This window comes from Anas platyrhynchos, chromosome 14 (genome assembly GCF_047663525.1).
Source record: "Anas platyrhynchos isolate ZD024472 breed Pekin duck chromosome 14, IASCAAS_PekinDuck_T2T, whole genome shotgun sequence".
Taxonomy (NCBI): Eukaryota; Metazoa; Chordata; class Aves; order Anseriformes; family Anatidae; genus Anas; species Anas platyrhynchos.
The window spans coordinates 11,083,259-11,109,666 of record NC_092600.1 but is presented as its reverse complement, the minus strand read 5'-3'; the positions used below and the strand labels follow the sequence as shown (position 1 = coordinate 11,109,666).

Sequence of the window (26,408 nt, the reverse complement as noted above, 5' to 3'; positions counted from 1 at the left end):
CAAGAGACAGAACAACAAGACGAGCTTGCAAAGACACTGAGGGAGGGTTTATCATGGGGGTTAACAGCCCCTGGGGCTGTTTCAGGGCGTGGGGAGCTGCCTGTGTGAGTCTGAGCCCTGCATGAGAAGACGATGAGCTGCTCTGCAAAGGGAGTCACCTACTGGAGCTGGCTGGAGCTGGGGCAACAGCACACACAGGAGATTGCAGGGCAGCTTCAGTCCTGCACCCACTCTTCCCACCTTTCCTTTTGTCTCACAGGCTGAGCCAGATGCTGGCCTGAAATCAGGTGTGGTGGGGCTGGGGCCAGGACAAGGAGCACGCTCAGGTGTGGAGACCTTCAGGTGCTGAGCATCAGCTCAGAGCAGTGCAGCTGTCTGTGGCTGTGTTTGCTGCTCCTGGCTACCTGGCCAAGCAGCAATCAGTGCCACGTCCTGCTCATCATCTCCCTGCTTTGTGTCCCACAGAACTAATCAGAGGTAGAGAGAGGAGGCACCAGCTTGAAATATAATCCAAAGCATGTGCTTCTGTCACAAGATCCAACCTTGGATACATCCTGTGGTGTCCTGCAGGACACCTCTGGGGTGCAAAATTGCCCTCGGTGCAAAACTGCTGTGTGTTTGACCTTTGGAGTGCTGGCAGATGAGCTGGTGAGGCACCACTGAATCTGGTGGTGGGCTGCGCTGCCTCCCCTGCCTGCTGCTCTCCTGAGAGGAGACTTTGCAGCACGCAGAAGGATTTAGCAGGTGACTCCTGTCCGTTCGCCTCCAGCAGCAAAACGCTACAGCATCTCAAGGACGTCTCTGTTGTGTTCCATATCCCAGCCTGAATGCCGAAGGGGTATTTATTAGCGACAATTCAAAATGCTAATTAATAAAAGTCCTTGACTCTCTCCTCTGGAGAGATTGGTGGGAGCCCTTTCCCGAGCCCTGAGCGCTGGCACGCGGCCAGCCTACCCCTGACGATAGGAGAGCTGTGATAGACGGCGGGGCTGCATCAGACGTGCTGGCGTGTCTGGGGTTTGGCCGGATGTCATCATTCATAAGGCAGATAAATACTTCTCTCCGAGAGTTTGAAAGGGAGCCAGGCCATGAACGAAGAATTTAAAAAAAAAATAATAAAAATAAGCAAACATTTTTTTATGCTGGGTGGCTGGAAGGTGGGAATGAGGGAGGAAAAAAGGTCTGCTCAGCATGCTGTGTGCCAAGCCAAGCAGCCGCTCTCATGGCACCACGGCCAGGAGCCTTCAAGCTCCTTGTCCCCTGTCATTTGTCTTGCCTGGCTGATGCCCCAGGGCTTGTCCTGGGTCGCAGCACGGAGCAGTGGCTGTTGGAGATAGGGACGTGCCCTGGGGTGCTCTGGATGCAGCCTCTGCTTTCCTTTTCCTGGGTTATGCAGAGAGGATCCACCCATCTCGCACCACGCTGAGATGTGCAGCCACGTTCAAGAGCTGCAGCTGACTGCAGACTGTAGAGCTCTGTTTAACTGCAAAGGGTGAATGTAGTCCTTGGATCTGGCAGCGTTTGGGAGTGGAAAGAGGAGGCTGGACAGCCCATGCATCTATCCCTGGGCGCCTCCCGTGTCTGTTTTCCCCAGTGCTGGAGCTCTTCCTGGGCTGACCCAGGCTTTGCTTGTGCTTCCCGGCAGTGCAAAGTCCCCTTTGGTGTCTGTTTGATGCTGTTGGGAGCACCAACAGAATAAAAATCTTAGTCCCTAACTCACTCTACAACCCCCCAGCCCTGCCACTGGCATGTTCAAAGAAAGATTGAGGAGAAGGGGACTGAATGGAGAGGGAAAGAGACAAATGCATCCTTTTTCCCCCCGTTGCTTCCAGTTGGGCAGTAGATCAGAGCCCAAAGCCGAGCTGAGACAAGGAGGCTCCAGCAGTTGGGGGGTGGAAGAGGGAGGTGAAGCCCTTGCTCCATCCCCTCCGCACACACCCGCCAACTTTCCAGCGTCCTCCTGCCCACAGGGACCACTTCAAACAGGGGAGCGGACTGAGGCTGTGGTGTTTCCACTGGCAGAGATGCCTGGTGGCTTTTGTGACGTGGCTCCCTGTCCAGCAATCTGTGGACGGGATAATTCAACCCCTTCTGCCTCAGAGGGCCGCCCAGTAGTGGGTAGGAGCGGGCTTGTAATCTGGAGGGATTGATTAAATTTGGGAAAAAGTGGGTCTGCAGGGATGGAATGGAGGTGGGGGAGAGAAGGACAGAAATAGTTATGGAAAGAGAAATCATCCAGAAACTTAGCTGTCGGTGGGGCTGTGGGGTTTTTCTGCCGGTGATGGATGAAAGCCATAGTTTCAAAGGAGAGGAATCATCAAATTCCTGCTTGCCGCATATCTCAGCAGGTCTGACCAGCAGCAGGATGCCTGGCTGTTGAGGTGGGAAGTTGCCATGTGTACCCCCTCACCCCTCACCCCCCCTTTTTCAGTTTAAAGCAGTCGTTTAACCACAGCACAGAGCTGCCGGGGGAAGGCTGGGGAAGGCTGAGCTGCTGGGCACAAAGCCACTGCTGAGTCAAGGCATTTAGCTGCTCGCACTCCTCGCCAGCTGAATTTCTGCTCTGCCACATGCAGGAGCCCGGGTTAACTCTGTAGTGAAGCAAGGACCTGAGGGGTCCTTTACTAATTGTCGGTGCTGTGCAGGCGAGGAGCACTGGGGAAGAAGCCATCATCTGCTGCCCGAGGGCCGTGGAGCTACACAGGAGGTAACCTGGTCGTGAGAGGCATCTTTCATTAAAAACTGCTTTCTTTTTTTTTTTTGTAGCTGGGCATCCTGTCTTGTAAAAGGCACTAGAAGTTGTTTTGAACCTTTCAGCGTACAAAGCTGATTCCTTTTTATTTTCCCTCCAGTGGGAGCACAGGCACCTGTAGAGCAAATTTGTTGTCTGTTACTGTGCTTGAAAGACGTCCTCGTGCACTTCTCCTCACGCGCTCTGCATTCACAGTTTGAAAGCTACCGGCTTCAGGAGATACCAGTGTTGTCTCTAAAATATGTAAATTCCTCTTGTCCTTCTTTCAGACAGCTTTTCCCTTAGGTTCTAGGTGTTCCCAAACCCAATGAGTCTCCTGGAAAGGGAGGGCGGTGCTGTATGTCCGGCACGTGCCCCTTGGCAGCCCCCACAGCACGCCGAGGCTTAGTGCAGGGTCGGTGTGGGGACCAGCACCAGCACCCCACTCTTTAAAGGCCTTTTAGTAGGGGATCATGACATCTGCACGAGCAGATGGCAGTGGAGGTAGAGTATGTGGCTCACCATGGGGTTGCCCCTGTGCCCGTCCTGCCTTTGGAGACCCCAGGTGGGTGTTTTCCTGGGGAGCTTCAGCTTCTGCTCCCTGGTGCTTGCTGAGGCTGCTCAGCTTTCCCAGCCCCTACCACCCCAATGTGTGCACTGTGAGCAGAGCCCTGCTCCTGCTAGCTGGGCTGCATGGTGGTGGGAGCCACAGGAACACCACCTCTGATTTGCCTGGTCTGCAGATGAATGAGAAATTCATCTCCTCCTGCTGAGCAAACATCCTCCAGGAAATGCGTTGTGCACATCGTTTTGGCTGCTGCTTCCCAATTTGAGCTGATCTGCAACTCTCGAAGCGAGACCTGGTGGCTTTTTCTGTCCTTGTTTTAGCTGGCAGCTGCTGAGCGTCCTGGGAGCAGCGGGGCCGCAGGTTTGTGCTCAGCTCTGGAGGGCTACCCCTTGGGCTGGGCCGTGTCCCCTCTCCTGGCAGGAGAGCTTCCCAGCCCTCCTGGGTCCCTGCTCAGTGGCAGCAGCTTCTACTGCCACACTGTACATCGATACACACCAAAGATGTTGGAAACAGAGAGAGAAAGATAAAACAAACAGCATTTTGATTCTGGTGGTGTCTTCTGGCTCTGTCACTGAGCTCCAGACAAGCCTCCCTGAGGATTTTCACCCAAGGCACTGACCTGTGCTTCAGTTGTGCCTGCCTGGGAGCCTGATTGGCACTCAGGGACAGGATCCCTTCACGGGGCCTGGAGCCCACCTGGAGCTCTCTGTTCCCCTGGGGCACCAGCAAAATGTCCCCATCAGTTTGGCTGCCCTGTGTGGCTACAGCTTTGCAGTTCCCCTGGGCACACTCGGGGCAAGTTCCAGTTGCAGCAGGGCCACTGACAGCAGCCAAAGTCCAGGGCAGCTTTTAGAAATCATTTTCTTTCCCTAATGGATGTGCAGGCTCCATCTGAGCTCACATCCCCAGCTTGCATTCCTGCTATTTCTCCGAAACAGCCCTTGGCTACAGAGGGAGGATTTGGGAGTGTTTCAAGGGCAATCCAGCTCTGCTGCTGGGGATGTTTTCATTGCTGGGGTGGAGGACTGAAGGAGGTGCATGGTGATGAGCTGGGGCATGACCAGAGGAGCAGAGTGTGTTATGCCTGCAGCAAACGTCACATTCGCTGTTTATTTTTCTTTATTTTTCTATTTATTTATTTTTTTTATTTCTAATGTTTCTATTAACACTGAGGTTCTGGTGCTGGGCAATTGAGTGGGGTGGCGATGGCACTCACAGTAATGGATCGCCTCCTGCACCCAGACTGACGGGGACTCCAGGCAGTCACCAGCTCCAATAAATCAACGAAGAGACTGCTGGGCCAAAATGAGAATCAAGACGGCTGTGATCAGCTTGTGCCAGCTTGTCTCCATACGTGTGATTGAGAGGTCCTGCGTAGGGCCACTGTGCCAGCAGCCTTGGCGGGTGAAAGATTTGTGTTAGGTCCAAAGCACCAGGAGACGATGCTAGACTGAAGTGTGTTTCCACCAGTGTAACAGAGAGCAAATCTGGTTCTTTCTCTTATTTCCATAAATACGAGCAGATTTATAACTAGTGTCTCCCTGAAGCAAGTCTCTTTCCTTCCTAGCTTCCCTGTAGCTTTTCATGTGCTTACCTTTCCTTGTAGCTGAGCTGTGCCAGGAGCAAAAGTTTTCCTTGTAACCCTTGTGTGGTGTTTTGGGGGGCGACAGGGGCATCAAATCCTGTGCCAGGTGATGGGGATTTAACAGAAAATGGGGAAGCTCAGGTCCCTGCTGCAAGACGGAGTGGCTGCCCCATGTAGGAAGCCTTCCAGTCACTTTAGCCTGTAAGCTGGAGCTCCCTGAGTTGATGGATGTTGACTTGGGTAGGGAGGCTTGTTGGCTTGTGGCTTTTGAGCCATGTCCTGCTATCCAGACAAATTACAGCCTGTATAATGAATTGTTTGTTTTGCAGTTCTGCTGGTGCCTACGTGCAGATTCACCAGGAGCTCGGGCTAGATCTCAGCTCCAAAATAGTGGTCTCCCTCCCTCGCGGCTGAGAACTGTCTTTCCTAGCTGATAATAGAATGAAGTATTAACAGGGTTGAAACATGATTTGCTCCAATGTAAGCTCCTTGCATGGAGAGAGCACTTGGTTTTCTGTGCTAGCAGGGCACAGGGCAGCCTTCTGAGCCCAAAGGTTTGGCTCAGATAGCTCTCCAGTGGTTAAATACAGGACTGGCACAGGCACTGCAGTTTGGGTGACAGGGGCCCTTTCAGTCCTCTGTGGAACATTTGCTAAACATCAGTTCTCTTAAACAGGAGCCCTGTTGTACCCCATTTCTCACTCTGTCTTGCTCGCATAAACCTTGCTAAGGCTTCTAACATCTCCACGCTTGCTGAGTGCTTCCAAGCAGAACTTCCTCCTGATAGCTATTTTGATGACTTCGCTGTATTATGGAAGGATATTTTCCTTTCCTTATTTTTTTTTCTTTACAAGGGCTAGGCTTTTCTATGGGGAGTGTTTTCTTGGCATGGTGACTTCAGACCCATCTCATCCTGATTGTGTATCCTGTGTGGATGGTGCTGGAGCAGCTGGAGCTGTCGTCCTCGTGCGTGTGCTCTGCTGTCCCTCTCCCTCTCTGTGCCCTGGCTGGGGCAGTGGGACACCATGGATGGTGCTGAGGTCTGTGAGTGCTGTGCCGTGCCAGAGCCTTCCTCCCAGGACCCTCCTGTGGGATCTTCCTCCCCCAAGTCCCACTGTGCAGCCACTGCAGAGCCACCCCAGCAGCACAGCCGCCTTCTTAGCTAAGCAGCCACCAACCCTGAGTGCTTGCTTAAAGTCAAGCAAGCTTGTAGCAGCTCCTCTCTAGACACTGTCCTAGCCTTCAGGGCTTTCCTGGTTTTATAATTAGCATTTCTTGCCTGAATTGTGATCCTGTAAGCCTGTGAAAACTCTCAGCATCCACAACATCCTGCAGCAAGGTTAACAGCTTTATATGTATCATTGAAGAACAGCCTGCTTCTGTTTGTTTTAAAGAGTTTTAAGTCAGATTCCCATTACACGGGAACCTTTTAAGTGAGATTCCCATTACACAGGAACCTTTGCCTTCAGTGTTCCTGACAATGGACTGGGAAAGTCCTGGGAAGAGTTTGGAGAGCCATTGCTGGGTTTTACCTCTCGGGGAGCTCTGTGGGTTCACACTGTCATTACTGTGTACTTGCAGTCATGCTGTGACTGCCTGGTTCATCTGCACAGCACGACTGTTGTGAGGGTGAGAGTTAAATGAGTTTCCCAGTGGCAGGCAGTGGCCTTTCCTCCTCCTCTGCCTGAGCCACCAGTTTCCAGGAGGCCGTGCATGCAGGCTCTGCTGCGTGCCTTTCTCTGCTCCGTGGGGACCGGCGGAGGAGGAGGAGATGCTGCCGGGAGTCTGTTGCTGTTTCCTGTCTTGTCTGAGCTCCTGTCCCCTCCGAGGTGGTGGGCCGGGGCTGCTGGTCTTCAGACCTGCGGCTCTCTGCATCCGTGCCAGAAACAACCCAGCAGCAAAGTGAAATTGCAGCTCCTTCCTTGCCCCCTCACCCAGACGGAGCAGGCGGCGAAAGGAAATGGGGGGATGAGTTAGAGTAAGAAGTTTAGCAGATGGCAGGGGAAATGCAGCAGCTCTTTCCATCAGGGTGATGCAGTGCCCACCTGCCATCTCTTGCGTGCCTGCCGGGCCTTGCCTCTCCTCCCTGCCCCACTGCAGCCCATGGTGGGCAAGGGCTACCCCAGCCCCGTGCCTTCTCATCAAGGAGCTCGGATTTAGCTCTGCACTTTGGTCTCTGCTTAGAAATGTATTTGAGCTGCACTGTCCCTTAGATTCTTCCTTGGTGTCTGCATCAGGAACACGGTGTTCAGGTCTTTACACAGTTCTCTGGTCTCTGAACTTAAAAGATAGGCACGGTGACACATTTGTTTCTGCTCCATCTTTGCTGCGTTTAATTTAATTTTATTGATGGCTCAGTGGGCAAGTTGCAGAGGTTTCAGATGCAAAGGGAAAGGGGGAGTGGAGAGGACAGGGAGGATAAAGCATTGCTAGCAGATGAGGTTAACTCCTCAGTGCCTACCTAAGGCCAAAGAAGAGGCCATGGGGGTTACTAGTGGGACTAGGCTAGGACACGGGGTTTGGGATATGGGGCTGGAGGGCTGAGCCTCCTTACTGGGGCTTCTGGGCATCAGCAGTCAGCAGTGCTGGGTTGTTCAATAGCTCCTGTGCCCTGCTCTTTGTTTGGGATCAGGACTATGAACGCCCATGCCACATCCCCTCAGTCAGGGAGGCCTGAATATGTTTCTGAGGGCCTTGCACAGGAGGGGTAAAACAGCAGCTATTTGCTGCATCAGTTAGTGCTTTCCTGTGTCCCTGGCTTCCTCCTTGCCCCATCCTGAAGGTCAGGGAACAGTTTTGTGTGTGTCCCCGGAGCAGTAGGAGTGGTGCTGCCTGGGCCGAGCACACAGGGAAAGCACGGCCGGGATCTGCAGGCAGGCTCTGAAGGCCGCCGAGTCCCTGCATCACCCCATCGCTCGGGGGGAATAAAACATCTGCAGTAATCATGGACTGAAAATGCAGATAAGCTTGAAAGAGAACAAAGCGTAGCCCAGCTTTGGCTGGCTTTCTTGCTGAACACGGAGGGATTTCTCTGCTCGGCCTGAAAGGGACAGGGAAAGGTTGTTCTGCCAGCAGATTTTGTAAGCAGAGGAAGGGGCTCCTAGGCTCTACCTGGGCTGGTCCAGCTGCCTTTCCAAGCAGTGGTCAAGCAGCTCACAGCTAGAGGAATTACAGGTTGTCATCACCCCATTCTACAGCAATATTTCAGGGCCACAGTGGCGATTTGTGTGAAAGTGTTGAGAACCCTTTTGCAGCAAGACAGACCGCTGCGGTTGGAGCTGGGGATGGTGCTGCTGCATTTGTTTGGACTTCAGCCTGGTTTGGTGCCTTGGTTTACTATCTGTGATTTTTCTGAGGCTTGTCTCAGCCCATGTTTTCTTGGGCTTGTTTGGTTTTTTATCATGCCCTGAGTTTAAGGCTGTTCAGCAACCATGTTTCTTAGCAGCATTCAAATAAGAGAAGGGACTGAGAACCTCCGGTTTCTAACCCATCTTGTCACCCATGTGGCCAGCGCTGTCCATAATGAGGGGACTTCTGCTGGAGCTGTCTCATTGCCTCCTCATAACAGCCAGTAGCTCCTGCTTGTGTTCCTCCTCTCTACACCATTTTAGTGAGTTGTCTTCTTTTGGGGCATAAATCCTTGCCCCTTCCCCAGCTGCTCCCCATCCTTGTCTCCAAGAGGGGTGCAGGACATGGAGCAACTTCAGTATTTCCCTCATTGTCTTCAAAGTGGTGTCCACTTCTGTGGGAGCTGTGGTCTGTGCTGAGAGCAGTTTTGGGGGTTTGGGTTTCCCCTGCACCTGACTCTGCTGCCAGATTTTTCTAGTCTGCCTCCTTTTCCAAGTGGCACAGTGAGAGTTGTGGCCATCAGAGCAAGCCGCTGAGGAGTCCAGGCCAGCAGCCCTCATCCTGGGAAAGACAAAAGCATTTAATTACTCAACAAGTGCGGCAGAGACAGCCTGTTTGCACAGCTGGTTGTGGGCCACGGGGACATTAGCTGGTGTGAGGGGGGTCAGCTGCACCGCCAAGGCCAGTGCCACTGTATTTTCCTGCATGTTTTTTTCCTGTGGCCAGCAAGCCAGCCGTCCCCATCCCTCTGCTGACACTCTTCCTTCTCTTTTTCAGGGAGCCCATTGGAAAGAAGAAATCTGGTAAGCACTCCTCTTTTCCTCCCACTTCACCACCTCCTCCTTTCACCCACAGCCTTGGTCTCCTGTCACGGGGTGTGGGAGCCTGGCCCCATGGCAAGCAGCACTGCTGTGCTCCCCTGTGGGGCATGGGGCTCCCGACACAGCATGTCCCCTCCAAGTCCCAGCCCCACATCCCTCTGTGCCCCCAAGGAAGGGACAGGGCTGAGGACAGCAGGGGCTGGGGCTCCTTGCTGCCCTGATCCCACAGGCGTCCCATGGAGGAACGGGGCTGACGGACACCTACAGCTCCACACACTGCACCAACCACCCCGTCTGCTCGTGCATCGAGTCGTTCCCACTGCTGCCACCCCCGTGGTCGTGTCCCTCCTCTCCTCACGCCTTGTCTCCCATCGTTTTTGTTCCTCCATCAGGGTTTATCCAGAGAACGGCCTCTTTCCTGCAGAGAGGTAGTAACAGCCGCGCGCTACCTTGGGCCTTGCTCTCGCTTCGCCTTTCGCAGGGGGACACCTGCTCTTTCTGGGTGGGCAAGCCCCTTGCAAAAAGCTGTCACATCCCCCGTAGCTTCCTGTGGTGCCTGGTGGACACGGGGCAGCAGCCAGGAGGTGCGGTGGGAGTGGGACAGGAGCTTGGCTGTGGGCCCAAGGTTTCTGGCCTGGGAGTTGACACTGCCATAAACTGTGTGAACAAATTTACCTGTAGATAAATGGGTTCCTATCTAAGGAGAGAGAAAAGGTACAGGGGAGACTTAAGACTTAATTCTACTTTCTTATCTGAAGGGCATTCCTCCTTCAAGAACAGCTCACGTCCCAGCCTCCTAACTGAGACCAGGGGTAGGATGTGTATGGAAACCTCACGTTATCTGCTTGAACAGTAGCTCTTGGTTTTGCTCCGTTCTCATGGGCAGGTCATAACTGAGTGGTCTCCTGGTGGACTAGCAGGGGTTTACCAGTATGATTAAAACCTTTGGAAAACATGCCCTCCTCAAACTCTGACAGCTGCAAGGTATGTCTGTCAAAGCTGGGCCTTGGGAAGGCAGTTTTATAGCTCTCATTAGCCATTTGTAATCACAGACTGCATTTTTTTTACTGGCTTTCTCATGCTGAAGTGGTGGGTCTTCCCCGGCTTTGTCACAGGAGATGTGCTGAAGGTTTTGCTTCAAGCTGAGTTATTGCTGTCAGTGCAAACCCATGTGGAGGCAGAGAGAAGCATCTGGCTGTGGGTGGGGATGAAAACAGGCTATGATTTTTTTTTCCTTCTCCTCTCTTTTGATAAAGCGGAGGTAAAATAAAGACACAGAATCCCTTGTCTCAAAATGTCTCGTCTGATGGCTCAGTAGGAAGATCTGGGGAGTAAGGAAGGGTATTATGTTTCCCCGTGAGATCAGTGTGTGTTTAGATCGCTTTGAACCCAGTCCACTTACATTAAGCAGGAGAAAAAGGACGACCTTTCTAGTGTTGAGGAGAAGAAAAAGATCTGAGTTATGCAGCAAAAATTTTCTTTGAGGGCAGAATTTAATTCAAGGACGCTGGCTTGATTTTTTTCTCCTGTTTGTGCACTCAGCTTCGTTCTGCCTTCCCACTTCACACAGAGCCATTAGTGAAGCAGGTTTATGGCAGCTCCGCTTTGCCTCTTGCCCCCAGTCCTGGAGGCACAGCAGGTTTATGTGTGACACGGTGATGTTGTGAGGTCAACGAGAAAATGCTCTTTGGGATGCTGCTTGCTTGGCACCATTGAGAGGGAGAGAAGAGGGAGATTTGGGGTAACTTCCAAGCCAGAGCCCTGTTCTGGCAGGACAAGGCATGATGTTTAGACGTGGCACTGCAATCCCCTTGTTTGGCCATGGCATATGTGCAGTAGCCATCAGGGAGAGGTGTTTGTGTATCACTACAAAGGGCTGGTGCTTTGTTCCAGGCATGTTTAGAGACTCCTCTCACCATCTTTTATTTTCTGGCAAAAGAAACCAAATTTGATTCTGCTGCTGTCACCTGGAGCCCTATTCTACCTTGAAGACGCCCCTGATGCTTCATCTATCACTCAAGCCAGGCCTGCTTTGAGAGCAGAACAGCATGGCACAAAAAAGGCTCTTTTAATATGAGATATCCCTGCGGAGGGGGCACCCAACAGCTGCTGACAAACAAACACAACTGGAATTGTCTCCCAGTCGCTTATTTCTCCAGCACCCCCAGAGCGGGGGTGAGCTGCTCTTTGCGGTAGCACTGCAAAGAACAAATGCTCCCGGGTGCCTGGCAGCAGCGAGCCCTGCTTTCTAATGGGCTGTAACAGAGCACTGGGATACAAAGTGGGTGCAGTGGTACCTACGGGATTCCTTGGTGACCAAGAGGCTCAAGGGACAAATGTTTGGTGTTGTGAGGAGACCCAGAGACAGGGATGTGCTTAGTATGAGCTGGTGGGCATTATATGCCTTTATTCATTATTCCTCATGCTCTGGGACTCTGAAGCCTGACTTGGCCACTGATTTAGGTACATCTAAAAGTAATCATCATAATTGGTCCCCAGTACTGTTTCAAACATTTCTGTTTGCTCCTCCTTTCTGAGTTCTACAGAAAGCAGATGGAGATTCATAGGTTTGTTGTGGCACTAATGTAGTGCACAGGAGCCTGAAACTCTCTCAGCAGTTTTTATTTGGGTGGAACTGCCCTAGGAGACTGGCAGAAGAGCTCCCATATCCCCCTGCTAGTTTTGTTTTAGATGCTTTCTTTCCTGGCTGCATCCCTTTTGCTGTGCTGAGCAATGTTCCCGCAGTGGCTCAGAGACCCCAAACCACAGTCTTTGGTCTGATGAGGCACAATGAAAGCACAGCTCTCATCCTGCAGAAGCGATAGGAGGGCCATTCTGAAACTCCACTGGTGAGTGCTAGTTACATGTGATTATTTCCTAGTTCAGGAAGAATCCCTGGAGGGATGAGAGGGATTGCAGCGCTGATCTTCGCAGGCTCCTCAGGTCTGGGAGAAGAGGGGCTGGCCTGAGAGCACTGGGCCTGATCGGCACAGACCAGAGAACTAGGACAGAGAAAGCTTAGCCAAAGCACGACATTTTTGGAAAGAGCAGTAGGCAGGGGCTGGAGTGTATAGCAAGGACAAGCGTTAAAAACAAATACCCAAATACCTGTGCCCCCACTTTTATTTCAGTCCTGAGCTCTTTGCTTCTCTCTGAAGGCACCAGTGTCCATACTGTTAAGAGACTCCTTATTTTTTGGCACTGGTAGTGCAAAGGCAGAAATTGGAAACATGAAATCTTGGAGCAACCCTGTATCTGAGATTTCCTACCTGTTTTTGTACACCTCACTGCTTTGGGTGAGTGCATCTCCTCTGCGGCTCTCCAGCATCTATAGCCAGCGTCTGTTCTGCAAGTCCAGTCCAAGGACCCCAGTGGTCTCTCGGCTCAATGCACATCCCTTCTCTAGGCCACGTTTGTGTCAGTCTCAAAAATATTCAGGGGATACAAGCTTTGTGCTCCTAGCTACTGTTGTTCTACACAACTCCTCTCCTGTGGGCTCTGTTCTGTGCTAATCCTTCCTCCCCTCCCCAGCTACAGAGCTTTAGGTACTATTTTTATGAGTAAGTTTATGCCATTGCTATTCTTAAGAGACCAAGTCTGCCCCTAAATAGGATGTTTTATTGTAACTTGACCACGTATTTTTGTGGTTGAGGATGATTATGCCAGGTGAAGGCACTCCTGAAATTAACTCCTACGTCTTCCTCCAAGCTTAGTTTGCCGCTTCTGTTGCTGGTTTAATAGGTACATTGGAGGATCCAGAATTGCCTGCTGAAACTACAAATAGCCTCACGGCATTGTGTGTAATTACAGCCAGGGAGGCAGAAAGGAGAGCCCTGCTCTCTTCCTGTAGCTGTTATTCTGCTCTCGGGGGCTGGGTAAGTCCTCTGATCACTTTAAGCGCAAACCTTTAATTGAGCTAGTAGAACAGATAGTCCCCAATTTCCTAGCATCCTCCATTCACTTTAAAGGGCTATTTTTAGTTTTGCCTGGTGCCCCACCTCTGGGTTATGGCTCGGAGGAAGCTTTCATTAGTGGTAACAGATCCTGTGCACTTGGCCAGCTCACCTGCAGCTCTGCAGAGAGCTGTTTATGGCAGGATGACACGGACAATTAGCCTCTTCCTCCTTTAAATGAGACTGTCCTGAAAAAGCATTTCAGTTAAATTGCGGCTGTGGTCTTTCTTTCTCAGAACCAGTTTGAGAGGTGGTGACCTCGGCCTTAGCAGAACTTGCCGGTGGGGGAGCAGAGTGCTCCAGCACCGCTGAAGACCTGTTGGATCTCGTCCATCTCTGCTCATCCCTCCTGCTCTGGTCACTGCAGGATCGTGCCCTGCAATAGGTTCCCTCGTAAGAAAGTTCTTTTATCAGGCTGAGATATCTCACATGGCAGGGGAGCCACTGGGTCCTCTTGCAGCATAGCAGGCTGTGGACATTTCTTCCTGATGCACAGCCCCAATTTCTTTGCTGTGCTTTGCCTTTATATCCCAAGGGACCAGCACTCTGCATCATTTCTTTCCCAAACCCTTCTGAGACTGGGAGGTAATCATCCCATGTATCTGCCATGCTGTAGCAGCCAGAGGGCTGGAGCAGATGTGATTTCTGCCTTTAATCCAAAACGTGAGGCCCCCTGCTCAGAGTACATGCACAGCCCCTGGAAGTACAACTTAACACCCACAATCACTCCTGCTAGAGTAATTAATACTGTTCTAATTCCAAAGCACTGGGCAAATATTAATTAATTCCTACTGCACCTGGGAGAATTGGGTAGTGTAAGTATCCTCAGCTGGCAGGTTGGGAAGCTGCAAGGCAAAGTGTTGAGCTGGAGGCTAGAGCAGAGGGGAGAAGAGTGCAGGTGTTTCTGACACCTTTTTGCTCCTTGGATGCTTTTGTAGGCAGCTGGGCAAGTGCTGCCTGTGCCCTGAGTACCCAAGTGCCTTGTGGCTGGTTCAGCGTGAGGCTGAGCCCCCCTGAGTGCCCTCCCAGAGGGGCTGAGGGGTCTGGGTTTGGTGCTGAGCACCCACAGGTCTGCAAAGCCCTGGGTTGCTTCGTGATCTCCTCGTACACAGCAAACCCCTGCACTTTGGGGAACAGGGGAGTTTTGCTCCGTGTGTAAAGACAAACGTGGGGCTGCGTTTCTACAGCAGAGATGGATTTGACTTGAAAACTCTGTCCCAGTACTGCCCTGGTAGGAGGCGCCAAGCAAAAGGGCTGGATCCATATCCAGACCACTCTACTAAAAGAAAACGTGCCTGGAAAAAATAAATCAGCGTCACCCTGCTGTGCCTGGCTGGTGCCTGCTGGTCCCCTGGCAGGGCCGGTGGGGCAGTGCTGGCTGTCCCCTCGCCTTAGCCTGCAGTGCCACCTTCAGCCTGGCCGGGCTCGGCACAGCCAGCGCTGCTGCACCAGGTTCCCTGGGCGCATCCAGCCCTCCGTCAGTTCTCAGGCCCCTTCCTGGCTCAGGGAGTGCTTTGCTTTCTGCACATCCTGCCCGTTTGCCCCTCATCTCAGTGGGTTGTTTTTCTGGCACCGAATTAGGATCTGCTGCAGGAGCTGAGAAGGGTTAGAGGAGCAAGTAGCTGGGACAGCAAACAGCCGGCGAGGCACAAGTAGGGTGATGATGGCTGGGGGATGCTGCTGTGTCCTACAAATGCCCCTCCATCTGGGTGGCTAGGCTTTTTAAGACCAGAAAACCTCCCTGTGGGCGGTGTGTGCTGAGCTGGGGTCTGAGCTGCTCTGCGCAGTGGTGTCCAGCAGCAGGGAGCAGGATGCTCTGCGCCCGCGGCGGTGGTGGCGGTGCTTGGACGGCTCCGTGTGAGAGCAGGAGGTGGGAGCGAGCGCGAGGTCTCACCTGGCTGTCCCCATCTCACCTGGCTGCTGGTTTGGTCTCTGTCCTCACTCTGCCCAAGCCTTTGGCTCACCTCTCTCACGCTGGGGTCCCCAGGGTGTCCTGGAGCTGCTCGCAGGCCAGCAGGCGCTCGGGAGCGGTGGCCTGTGCTCTCGGGAGCTGGTGCTGACCCCGGCGCACGGCTGGGTTCTTGTCCCCCTGTGCAGGAGCTGACTCTGCGTCGGTCGATCCCCTGGTGCTGGAGCAGTATGTCGTGGTGGCGGACTACCAGAAGCAGGAGAGCTCCGAAATCAGCTTGTGCGTGGGCCAGGTGGTGGATATCATTGAGAAGAACGAATCAGGTACAGAGAGTTTGGCTTGGCAGAGGGCTTCGGATCTGCTCCGCCTCTCAGAGCAGCGACAGGAATAGCAATCCTGGATTTGTCAGTGTCTTCTTAGTAGGAATTTAAGCAGAACAGCCTCCGGGCACCCCGCAGGGATGTCCTTGGATGGGCAGCTTAAGTGAGATGTGGAGGGAGCAGCATCAGTCTGCAGGATTTCTGTATGAGCACGGATGAGACTTAGGGACTTTCTTTCAAGGAAGGGTCTGACTATCTGCTGTGCTGAGCGCCAGGCGCCGTCCATCTTTTACATTCTCATTTTGTGCTTCTTTGTGCTGAAAAATACAGTGGCTGATGAGGGGGACGCTGGGCAGCAGCACCGTGTAAAGCCCCCTTTGTGCAATTCCTGCCTCCTCCAAAGGAGAACACCATGCAGCACTCGGCCCTGGGGCAGGGGCAGGCAGCCCAGATGTTTGCTTGCTAAAGCTTAAACTTGCTCTTAACCTTTGCAAGGGGAATGTGTTGTGTCATAGGTCCGCCTTCTGGAGTTGGTTGAAAAGGGGAATTTATTTCCCAAAGGTAATAGAAGTTGCTTAGGGGGGTTTACAGATAAATCAGGAAAATAGATTTTTAAATTCCGGAAACCCAGTCCCAAGAGGATTAGTTGAACCAGCAGCCGTGCTTGAGAATGAGGAAAATAAAAGCAATCTTAAAGCAAGTGAAACCTATTAACACAGCCAATTCAAAAGGTATGGCAAATCATTTATTTATGAAATGTCAGCCCTGGTTTTCACTTCCAGGCAGGTAGCTGTTGATTCCCTTCCTGACAATCACTGTCTTTCTAAATGACTTGCTGGTGAGGCTCTGAAAATAACGCTGGTCTTTATTTTTCTCCCCCCTAAAGACACAAATAGCTTGTGCTTTTCATAACTGAGGAGCACGCGTTTATGTTGATTGTACACCCAGGGTGGCTCGGGATTGTTAGTGGCCTCTGTGGAGCTGGCCAGGTTTCCGCTGGGAGAGCTTGTGTTTTAATCCTGCGTTTGCTCCTAGCTTTTAAAATCTGCTGTTTTCACAAATGTTAAGAAGGCGAGAGCGCAGCAGGAGTCAGTTATCGATTTGCAGACAGTGTATTCATCTCGGCTAATTAGACTGGACTTGCTGACCCATACTGAGAGAAAATGAACCATGAAGGGAAAAACAAAAATAAAAAAGATAGCAAATGAGGTGGCTGGAGTCATTCACTTCTGAGTTGTCCCATTTTTTGTGACCGTGGCGAGGGAGCTGTACATTTGGGTACCGTTCAGCTGCAATTCTCCCTTGCTGCTGTGTGTGCTCCCTTTCGGGGTAACCTCAGCCTCCTGTATGGCAGCACAGAGGGGACAAAGCCCCCCAGATTCAGGGCTTGTAGGGAGGGAGGTGATTTTTGGCTGGTGGTTGTCCTTGGCTGATCCTCCTGCTGCTTTGTTCCCAGGCTGGTGGTTTGTGAGCACATCAGAGGAGCAAGGCTGGGTGCCAGCGACCTGTCTGGAGGCCCAGGATGGCGTCCAGGATGAGTTCTCCATGCAGCCTGACGAAGGTAAGAGGTGCCTGGAGATAACTGCCCCAGCTTCTTTGTGCTGAGCTATGCTGAGTGGCTTGCAGGATTGCTTAGCCCTTTCTGACCTAAGGAGGGGAAAAGCTCTGGGGAGGACAAACCCACAAGTGCCACAGTTGTGTCTGCCCGCTCTGCTCCAGTGCTGCACCAGGAGTGTGGCAGCGGGATGCTGGCAGTGCAGCTGCTGGTCTTCCTGCTCCCCCAGAGGGGCTGAAGGTGCCACCTCTGGGGAACACCCAGTCCTGCCATCACGATGCCCCCTGTGCTCCCAGGGAGGTGGTTTGCATGTACTGGAGGAGGAGGAGCAAACCTCAGATCCTAGGACAATTCCTGTGTCTTTTGATGTCATGCAGAAAGCAAGAGCATGCGTGAGTCCACATGATGAGAGTAGCAAAGCTGCAACCTTTGCGTACAGTAAATGTGAACCAGCCCTGCAGCACGCATCCTTTCCACTGACCGCTGTATGCTCAGAGCAGTGCTGTAGTTTGCTCAGCCCTTTTCCTGGGGAGATGGAGGTGGGATGGGGGTTCAAACCAGGGAGGGCGCCCAGAGAGCTCCAGGTGAGTACAGCTCTGTGCCTCTCTCTGCTGTCAACCCTGTTTCCTCTGAGACCCGAAGTGCTGCCTCCTTACGTCCTCTCTTGTCCTTCTCCTGCTTCCCCAACATGCTCTTCCCAGTCCCGTGGAGATACTGGTCCCTGCCCAGGCACGTTGGCCGCCGTCGGACCCTTGGGGACTTGTACACCAGTGGATGGGGTCAAGGTGGACTTTGTAGAGACGTGTTCAGCTGCCCTGGTTTTGTGCCTGCAGCCTTGTTGTGTGCATGTTTGTTTGCTTTGCATGGGAGGGACTCTGCTTGTGTCCTCCTCGGTATGTGCCATGTGTGCTCCTCAGCCTTCCATCAGCTCACTCACGTCCACCTCTCTTTTCGCTATCAGCTGTTCCTTCTAACTTTTTGAGGCTTGTTTTGGGTACAGAGACTGGAGTCCCTGCTGTCCCCAAAAACATTTATGCGAACTTCTTGTAGCTGCTGCCTTAGTCCCTGCTCTCAGCCAGGTCCTGGTGTCGGTGGCTCAGGCAGCACCAAGAGCAGAAGAGCCGACCTGGTTTTGCTGGATGGGGCAGGACGTTTGCTGCTTTGACTCATTTGCATGAAGCGGGAGGGGAATCAGGTCTTTCGAGAGCTGTGCTTTTCCAAGAAGGCAAGGACAAAGGGCCGGGCACCCAGTTTGGATGTGTTTTCAAGCCCTGGAGGAGAGCATTTTCAGGAACAGTGGCTATTCAGGAGGATGAAGGCAAAAAGCAACTGGGAGGGGAAGCTTGAGCGATGTATGAAAGTGATTAAAGACCATGGTGGTAGCTGGGATTGGGTTCTTTTTGGGGTCAAGCAGCTTCCTATGCTGTATCTTTGTGGTCAGCGAGTAGCACAGGATCCCAGAGCAAGAGCTGGGACCACAGGCTGGCTGGATGTGAGAGGGTGAAAGGAAAAGAAGTGGGCATTCAGTGCCTCCTCACCTTGGCTGTCATAGGGGAAGCTCACCAAAGCTTACATTTCAAAATGCAACTGGGTTTGTTTTGGAATTCATTTCACTGGCATTTTTTTTCTGAACAGTTGTGTATCTCTGTGTGTTTGCACCTATGTTACAACAAGAATTACTGTTCACAGAAAACACTTAGCCACTATTTCCAGGTTTCTGTAAAACAATATCTTAGTAAAACTCCACTTTCTTTCCTACAGAGGAGAAGTACACAGTTATTTACCCATACACTGCAAGAGACCAGGATGAAATGAACCTGGACAAAGGGGCTGTGGTGGAGGTGATCCAGAAGAACCTGGAGGGCTGGTGGAAAATCAGGTACCGTCCCTGCCTCTTGCCCTTCCCTGGCGCTGCAGGCTATGCAAAGCAGAGACCCCGATGCACAGTCCAAGGGCAAGCCTAGAGCAATGAGGAGGGCAGAATAGCAGAACTCATTTCTCTCCATCCCTAAATACCAAGGCTTACTGAAGTTCAAGGTTTCAGCCAAGCATAGCTGTGGTTAAACATCTTGAAAATCCCTCAGTTTCCTGTGCTGGGGAGGTGGACTGCGTCACAGCATCACATGCCCCAGCAGCGGGTCCGGGAGCATTAATGTTACATCATGTGCTGCTGATAGGAAAAGCAGCAAGTGTCCTGGAGGCAGGCTGGATGCTCTGGCTGTGTTAGGAGGTTCCTGCGGAGCAGGGCCGTTGTCCGGGCCAGCTCTGCTGTGTACAGGGTGTGCTGAGGCCAAACGCTCCCGATCATCCTGAGCTGATACTTGTTTTCTCCTGGAAGCTCGTTTTTGCTTCTCTGTGGCGTTAGCTAATGGCTGGACTTGAGCAGGGTGGGAGCATATGCCACGGTTTTCTTAACCTTGCGTTGAACCTGTGGTATTGGCAGAAGCAAAGCCCCAGAAAAATGTCCATTGACTTTCTGAGCAGAGGAGAGCTGCCACAAGAACTCCAAAGGCAATTACAAGCTCAGGATCCGGTGCCATGTGAGTGCAGTGGCTGCAGCCCAGCCAGCAGGAGCGTCTCCGACGCTGGCGCAAGACCCTCGAGCATGGCAGGCAGACTCCGTGGATGTGGTTTTTCAATCAGATCACAGCGCTGGTTCCTCTCCTAAACAGCACAGATTTAGAGCAGGGAAGGGATCCAGGCTGAGCTTCATCCAGAGAACAGGTACATCAATCCTAGCAGCAACCCTCTGGTTTTCCCCTTCACTTCCCCTGCCAGTGCGTTTCATTCCTGAACCGGTGCCATCGCTGAGGTGAAAAGGAAATCGGGCTCCTCGCCGTTCCCAGCCCTCGGCCTGCTGGCTGCAGCAGCCTGCATGGAGCATCAGTCATTGCTGCGGCTCTCCAGGTGCCACCTGGCATGGAGCCTGGCACCGAGCGAGCTCACTTTGCCCAAATCCAGGCTTGTGCTGAGCCCCGGCCCCAGGGACACCTGGTGGCCCCATGCACGGGCTCGGGGCAGCACTGAGGCTCGGCACAGTGACGCTGCCGTTGTTGTCGCTGCAGGTACCAGGGCCAAGAAGGCTGGGCCCCCGCCTCCTATCTCAAAAAGGGGAATGGAGAGATGTTCTCGCAGAAGCTGGGCTCAGGCTCCTCCACTCACTCCTGTGCCTTGGATCTGGACGGCATTTCCCGGCAGCAGATCGTGGCCAGCCGAGAGAAGGACGGGCTCACCGGCCAAAGGGACGGGAGGTTCGACAGCCGTCCCCTGCCCAACGCTGACATCCGACGCAGTAAGTGGCCAGCTGGGAAGGTGTCAGTGCAGCCTATCCTGCAGAATTGTGAGCAACATAGCTCAAAGGAGAGGCAGAAGGCTTGCAAGGCACCGTGAGCTCTGCAGCAAGGTCTGGAGGTGACACTGGCATGGGTGCAGTGCTGCCCCGGGGTCTGCTGAGGAACAGCAGAGGTGTGAATAAATAAGGGCCTCTCAGCCTGCAGGTACAGCTGCAGACACCTCTCCACAGGAGCTGCACAGTTTAATCCCTCAGCAGGTCAGGTCTTTGGGGTGAAAAAGCAGTTCTGTGTGGTCACCTCAGCTGCATTTCCCAGCAGCACCTGATGGTGCAGAGCTGGTTCCTCTTCCAGCAGGATAACCTTGGAACCTGGGTGACCTGCATCACTCAGGGTACCAGGCAGAGAGGTTCCTCGTTTGGCTTGCTTGCCTGAGGCAGGCTTAGTCCTTGCCTTTCTGCCTTCTCTTTCACTTGCCTTATGGGAATGCGTGTGTGACTGAAAGCCAACCTTCAACAGCATCTGAAATTCTTCCTCCACAGAGTCACCGAAGATGCGGCAGAGACCCCCTCCTCGCCGAGATCTCACCATAGTAAGTGCACAGAGCATGCACACCACCTCCCTGCTGCCTTAAGACTCCTCTGTCTATGTGGACCTTGTGTTACACCTCCTGTAGAGACATGCTGATGGGTTTTCTTTTTTATTGTCACAGCCACGTGGTTTGAACCTGCCTAAACCTCCTGTCCCTCCTCAAGTGGAAGAGGAATATTACACCATCGCTGACTTCCAGACCACCATCCCTGACGGCATCAGCTTCCAGGCAGGAATGAAAGTAGAGGTGAGTCTGTTGTCTTCCCTCCTCGCATCTTGCCATCAGAACAGTGCTTGTGATTACCTCTGTGGACTGTTAACATCACAGAGCAGGAGCTCGTGAGACTTTAGGTATAACACTAAAAGCCCTTCCAGAATTGGACACCCAGTTTTGTTCACAGAATCCCTGTTGTAGATGTGATTTTGCTTTTCAAAATGTACACTGTGCCTATTTAAGAGGATTTTTTCTCCATGGCTGCCCCAGCTTACTCATCCCAGTCCTACTTCTGGAGTGCGTACAGGCCGGATGGCTGCTGATCAGCGCAGTGATGCTGCTGGTTAATCACTCCAACAGTGCCACTCAGTGGCCACTGCCAGTACCTGGCGTCCTGTTCTTGTCTGCTGCAGCATCCTCGTCGTGGCTATGTCACTCCTTGCTCCCAGCTCATGAAGTTCAGGTCCCCTCAGTAGGATTCCCTCCCAGCTGGATACTGGTTCTGTACTTTTTGTGCTGAGCTGAACACCCACTTGTAAAAATCATTTGTGCTGGTTTTCCTTGTGATTATACAGCATTTGGATATCAGGTTGGGGAGGCAGGAGCCTGGAAGCTACGTGCCACCCTGATGTTACTTCAGAGATACCGAGCATCTCTTTTTGGAGATACTGAACATCCCCTTTTGTGCAGAGGGGGCTGCTGAGTGTGTGTCTGAGCTTTCCTTTCCTCCTGCAGGTCATTGAGAAGAACCTGAGTGGCTGGTGGTACATCCAGATTGAGGAGAAGGAAGGCTGGGCCCCCGCTACATTTATTGACAAGTACAAGAAAACCAGCAACGCATCCAGGCCGAACTTCCTGGCTCCTCTGCCCAACGAGATGGCCCAGCTCCGGCTGGGCGATGCCGCGGCAGAAAGCAGCGCCAGCGAGGAAGCCACGGGGCCGTGCAGACCTCTGCCCGAGGCTCCCCCCAACGGCATGGACTGCGGTATGAAGTGGGCCAAGGACTGGAAGGGGAAGGAGGCTGCTGAGAGCAGCGACCTTGCCTTCGCCTGTGGGTATGAGGAGATCTCGGACCGTGAGGTGGAGGAGAAGCCCAGCCTGCCGCCCAGGAAGGAGTCCATCATTAAGTCGGAAGGCGAGTTGCTGGAGAGGCAGAGGCCTCCCCCCAAGCCCCCAGGCATGATTTTGCCCATGATCCCGCCAAAGCAGTCGGTAGCCCCAAAAGACAGCAAGAAGCCCGAGCTGAAATCAGAGAAAGGCAAACTCTTCCAGCTGAAAAACGAAATGGGGCTGGAATGTGGACACAAGGTGTCAGCCAAGGAGGTGAAGAAGCCCAACCTCCGGCCCATCGTCAAGCCAACCAAGCCAAAACCTGAGCCCGTGGAGGACAAGCCTGAGCCAATCACCCAGAACCCCTTCTTGAAGTCAAGACCTCAGATCAGGCCCAAACCCGCTGCAGCCCCCCGGACTGACCCCCCCCCAGCCGACGACAAACTGGACATCTGCAGCCTGCGGAGCAAGCTGAGGCCTGCAAAGTGCCCCGAGAAACCCCCCGAGCCGGACACCGCCGCCAGCGAAAGCTCCTGCAGTAACACCACGGTCGCCCCGGAGGCTTCTGGAAGGTTTCAGGAGCGACTGAGCGTGGAGAGCAAACCCCTGCCCAAATCTCCCCCGGGCCCAGCCATCGTCCCGGCTGCCCGGGAGCCCGCGCCGCAGCGCCCGGTTGTGCCGCCCCGCAGGCCGCCGCCACCCAAAAAAACAGCATGTCCTGCCGCTGGCCCCGCACCCGAGGCCAGGGCTTCCCCGCTGCCGGGCAGACCCATGCTGGTTCCTCCCAAAGCCAAACCCTTCCTGTCCGCTGCGATCCAAGACGAAGCCAAAGCAAAAAGCGGCTTAGGCCCAAAGGTAATATCCAAGCCGGTGGAGAGAGGGGAAGGCAAGGAGAGGACGTCAGCCCCTTTCTCCAACCCGGACGTCTCCAAGGAAGCTCTCTACGTGGCCGTCGCAGATTTTGAAGGCGATGAGGAGACCAACAGCTTCAGAGAAGGGACGTTGTTTGAAGTGCGCGAGAAGAACAGCAGCGGCTGGTGGTTCTGCAAGGTGCTGACTGGGGGCCCTTGCTGGGAGGGCTGGATCCCTTCCAACTACCTGCGGAAGAAGCCATAGCCTGTCCTCTGTTTACATGGTCGGAGGTTCCCCGTTCTCCCACCTGAGTATTTAATTAGCCTATTAATTTATAGTTTTCCACAAGGCTGGCTTTAAAAAAAAAAAAAAGAGAAATAATAATAATTGAGATACCACACATTCCAGCTGGTGCCCTTCGGAGGCAGCGTGCTTGCCCCTTGCAGCCCAGCCTCCCGCTCCCATCGCGTCCCACCGAGCTCCTGCTCTGCCTTGGCTGGCTGCCACGGGCTGCCCTGGCCACACTTTGTGGTGTCTGGGCCCCAGCATGGTTCTCCATGGTTCTCCATGCTGGGGAAGTTGACCTCGATAGGTGGTTTTTGCCATCTGTCCCAGAAAATCAAGAGGCGGCGGCAGCCAGGGGGAGAAATGCAGCTTGGCCCTGGTACCAGTGAAGGAAATCTGGCCTCATGGGGGGATTTGGTTTTCCCTGAGGCTCAGGGTCACGGTTGAATGTTGTACGTCGCATTGCTTAGTCCAAATGTGTAGCAGGGTCATAGGAGATGTGGCAAAAATGCGGGACGATTGCTCAGAACAGGGTCCCTGTAGCTCTGCGTGCTGTGCAGCCACGACTGCACGCCAGGAGCCAGGTGCTGCACTCCACGCTCTGCCCTGCTTTTCCCTGCACACGCCATGGGACAGTCCCATGGTCCTTCCCCACTCTGCAACGACAAGTGTTAACTTAAACATCCTTCTGGTGGGAAAAAAATAGAAAAAAAATAAGAAAAAAAAATGCACACAAGCGCACACACAGAACAGGTCCTCTCTGCTGACCCAGGGCACTGTGCAGACCGTACCTTGCAGTATTACGACCCAACAAGAGGTGTTTTGCTTCGGTAGCTGAAGAATACTATGCAACACACAGAGGACCGGAATGACCCCAGAAGCCCTGGCAAGAGGATGCTTTGCTTTCCTTCCACCACAGACTGCGCTGCCCGTCGGACTGATAGGGGCCTGCCTGGTCCCGCGACCCACCGAGCTTCCCGGGGCTGGCGGGCAGCAGCCAGCAGGTGGGTCCCTCAGTAGGTGCTGATATTATCAAGTGCAATCCAGAATGTGGGAGTTCAGCTCCTCATCGCAACCAGTTGTGAGGCGTGTCTGGTGCTCAGGTTGCTCCCTTCCTTGTTTGCCACCCCAGCTTTCTGTCATCCCGCACCCCGGATTCTTTCAGTTCCCCCTGTGTGTTGGTCAGTTTTGGGGGTTTCAGGTCAGATGGAGCTGTTTTTTTTTTCCCTGCTGACCATCCTGCCTGCCAGGTCTGATGTTGCTAGCAGTGATGTTCATCCCAGTGGGAGGATGGATGGGGTCTGCTCACCTATTGCTCCCTTGTGCTGCTTTCCTCCTGCCCGTACGTGGCTGCTCGCAGATCGAGGGCCGCGTTTCTCTCTGGAAGAGCTTCATGCCCAGCACTTCTGTGGGTTTGCGGCTGACCAAGCCCGTTTGCCCTTTCCATTCTAATTACAAGTGTAAGTGCTGCAGATGCACTTCTGCGGCTACGTTGTTGTGCTGCTGAAAACAATTAGAGTTTTCCCTCTAATTTGAGGCCAGCAGAACTGAGGGCACTCTACGTGCCGGAGGAGCGTTATCCACTCCCTTGAGCACGTGCTGCCTTCCCTTGTCCCACACTTTCTGTGCTGGAAACGTGGACTTAAGGATAGCTCTGTGTACATACAGAACAAACGTGGTGGTGCCTCAGGGCAGGGTCATTTGGAAAGGTGATGGGGCGGGCAGTTTGTCCCAGCCCTGTTTTATAGACAGAGAAGCCATCCTAGTCCATCCAGAAGCCCCGAGGTTTGTTTTCAGCCCTGGGAACTCATGCACCCCGATCTCTGGCTGGTTCCTCTCCCTGCCACCCCCAGGTTTCTCTGATCACACATCAGCCTCTGATCGGGCTGACTCACCTGAGCTGGCAATAAGCAATACAGCTGCAACCCAACCCAGTAACCCAGCTGCGTGCGTGGCACATCGAGAGGTGTTGATGTGCTCCCGGGAGAGCTGCAGGGAACAACACTGCCTTGTCTCCGCACATCCCTTGCTCCATGAAAACTCTCCTGCCGTGGAAATGGACAGGGGACAGGCCAGTTAGGGCAGCGCTGCCCAGCAGCCAGGTGCAGCCCCACTGTGCTTGGGGAGGGGGCAGGAGGAGCTGTGTCCCCCCACCCGCTCTGGCTGCTGGCAGTCACGCAGGGGGTGGCGGGGTGCCCGTTTCCCATGGCGCTGCATCCTCGCTCTCGGTGCTGAATGTCCTTTTAGGCTCGGAAGGCTTTCTCCTTTCTCTGCCTCACAGACCTCTCTGATCCCATTTTTCCTCGTAGGGAACAATGCTCTTTCTGTTGCTTCCGTGCTAAATGAGGGCTATTTCTGCTTTCCTCCCAGACCGAGCCTCAGAACTGGTAGCGCTTCATTTTGCTGACACAAGTACTGTATTTGGCTCAGCGGGCACGTGGCAGCATCGGTCCCTTGTTCCCAAAGAGCTTCCCAGGAGGCAGGGTGCGTGCCAGCACGGTCACTCACCCACACAGGGTGCCAACACCGGGAGCCTTACCCCTCCTTCTGCCCCCCTGTCTGCAAAGGGACTGGAAAACCCACACCCGACGGGGGACACGTGCTTGGTGGCCACGCAGACCGCGTCTCCTCGCCTTCTCCTGACTACCTCGTGAGGAGGAGGAGAAGGAGGAGGGTGGCCTGGGATGCTTGGGGCCCTGAGCACCGCCGTGGTCCGAGCCCGAGCTTCCTCCTCGCCCAGCACCAGCACAGCCCGAGGCGGGGGCATCACCACGGCGGGGGGCAGAGGAGGGTTGGGGGCCCCCCGTGCCACCTCACATGCTCCCGAAGCCGTTCTGTTTGTCTGTGTCTCGCTGTGTTGTGTAAGCGCGTAGAAATCGACATTGCTGTGGGCGGGCGGGGGTGGCAGCGGAAGATAGATGTAGCCGTGTAAATGCCGTATCTGTACTTTCACCAGTAGGGGTTGCGTTCTGGTTTTTATTTTTAATTCGTTGGGGGGGGGGGAGGTTGGGGGTTTTGTTTTTGATTTTTTTTTTTTTGTGGTTTGTGTTTGTTTCTTTTTTTTTAATTTTTCGTCTGTTGTTTTTTTTAAGAAATAAAAGAAATGGCTTGACTGGTTTCAAGCACCTTGTGAACCCCTGGCTGGCGTGTGTCTGGGCTGAGCTGCTCCCTGTCCAGGCGGTGGCAGCTCCACGCAGGGACCTGGGCAAAGCGTCCTGGAGGTGTGAAATGTGGCTGGATAACAGGGCAGGGGGCTGCTCAGGGGGGGCACAGCACACACAAAGAGCTGCTGCTTGTCACAGGCAGTGACATGAAGGAGCCCTGAGGATGGATTTT

The 26,408-nt window shown here is 53.5% G+C and overlaps 1 protein-coding gene across 13 annotated transcripts in view; it reads left to right on the top strand.

Moving 5' to 3' along the window:
• The window catches only part of SH3PXD2B (SH3 and PX domains 2B), a 72,440-nt gene extending 46,370 nt beyond the window's left edge, over positions 1–26,070 (top strand). For 3 of the 13 annotated variants that reach the window (XM_038186487.2, XM_038186488.2, XM_072023317.1), the window contains 10 exons: positions 9,010–9,035; positions 9,446–9,481; positions 15,104–15,238; positions 16,692–16,796; positions 17,492–17,575; positions 18,552–18,669; positions 19,856–20,082; positions 20,623–20,672; positions 20,793–20,918; positions 21,621–26,067. In XM_038186487.2, the coding sequence (XP_038042415.2) occupies positions 9,010–9,035; positions 9,446–9,481; positions 15,104–15,238; positions 16,692–16,796; positions 17,492–17,575; positions 18,552–18,669; positions 19,856–20,082; positions 20,623–20,672; positions 20,793–20,918; positions 21,621–23,051 (2,338 nt within the window). In that variant the 3' untranslated portion in view covers positions 23,052–26,067. Of the gene's footprint in view, positions 1–9,009; positions 9,036–9,445; positions 9,482–15,103; positions 15,239–16,691; positions 16,797–17,491; positions 17,576–18,551; positions 18,670–19,855; positions 20,083–20,622; positions 20,673–20,792; positions 20,919–21,620 lie in introns of all 13 variants that reach the window. The other 10 variants (XR_005269368.2, XM_038186481.2, XM_038186484.2 and 7 more) reach the window with 10 other exon arrangements.
• Positions 26,071–26,408: the final 338 nt, after the last annotated feature.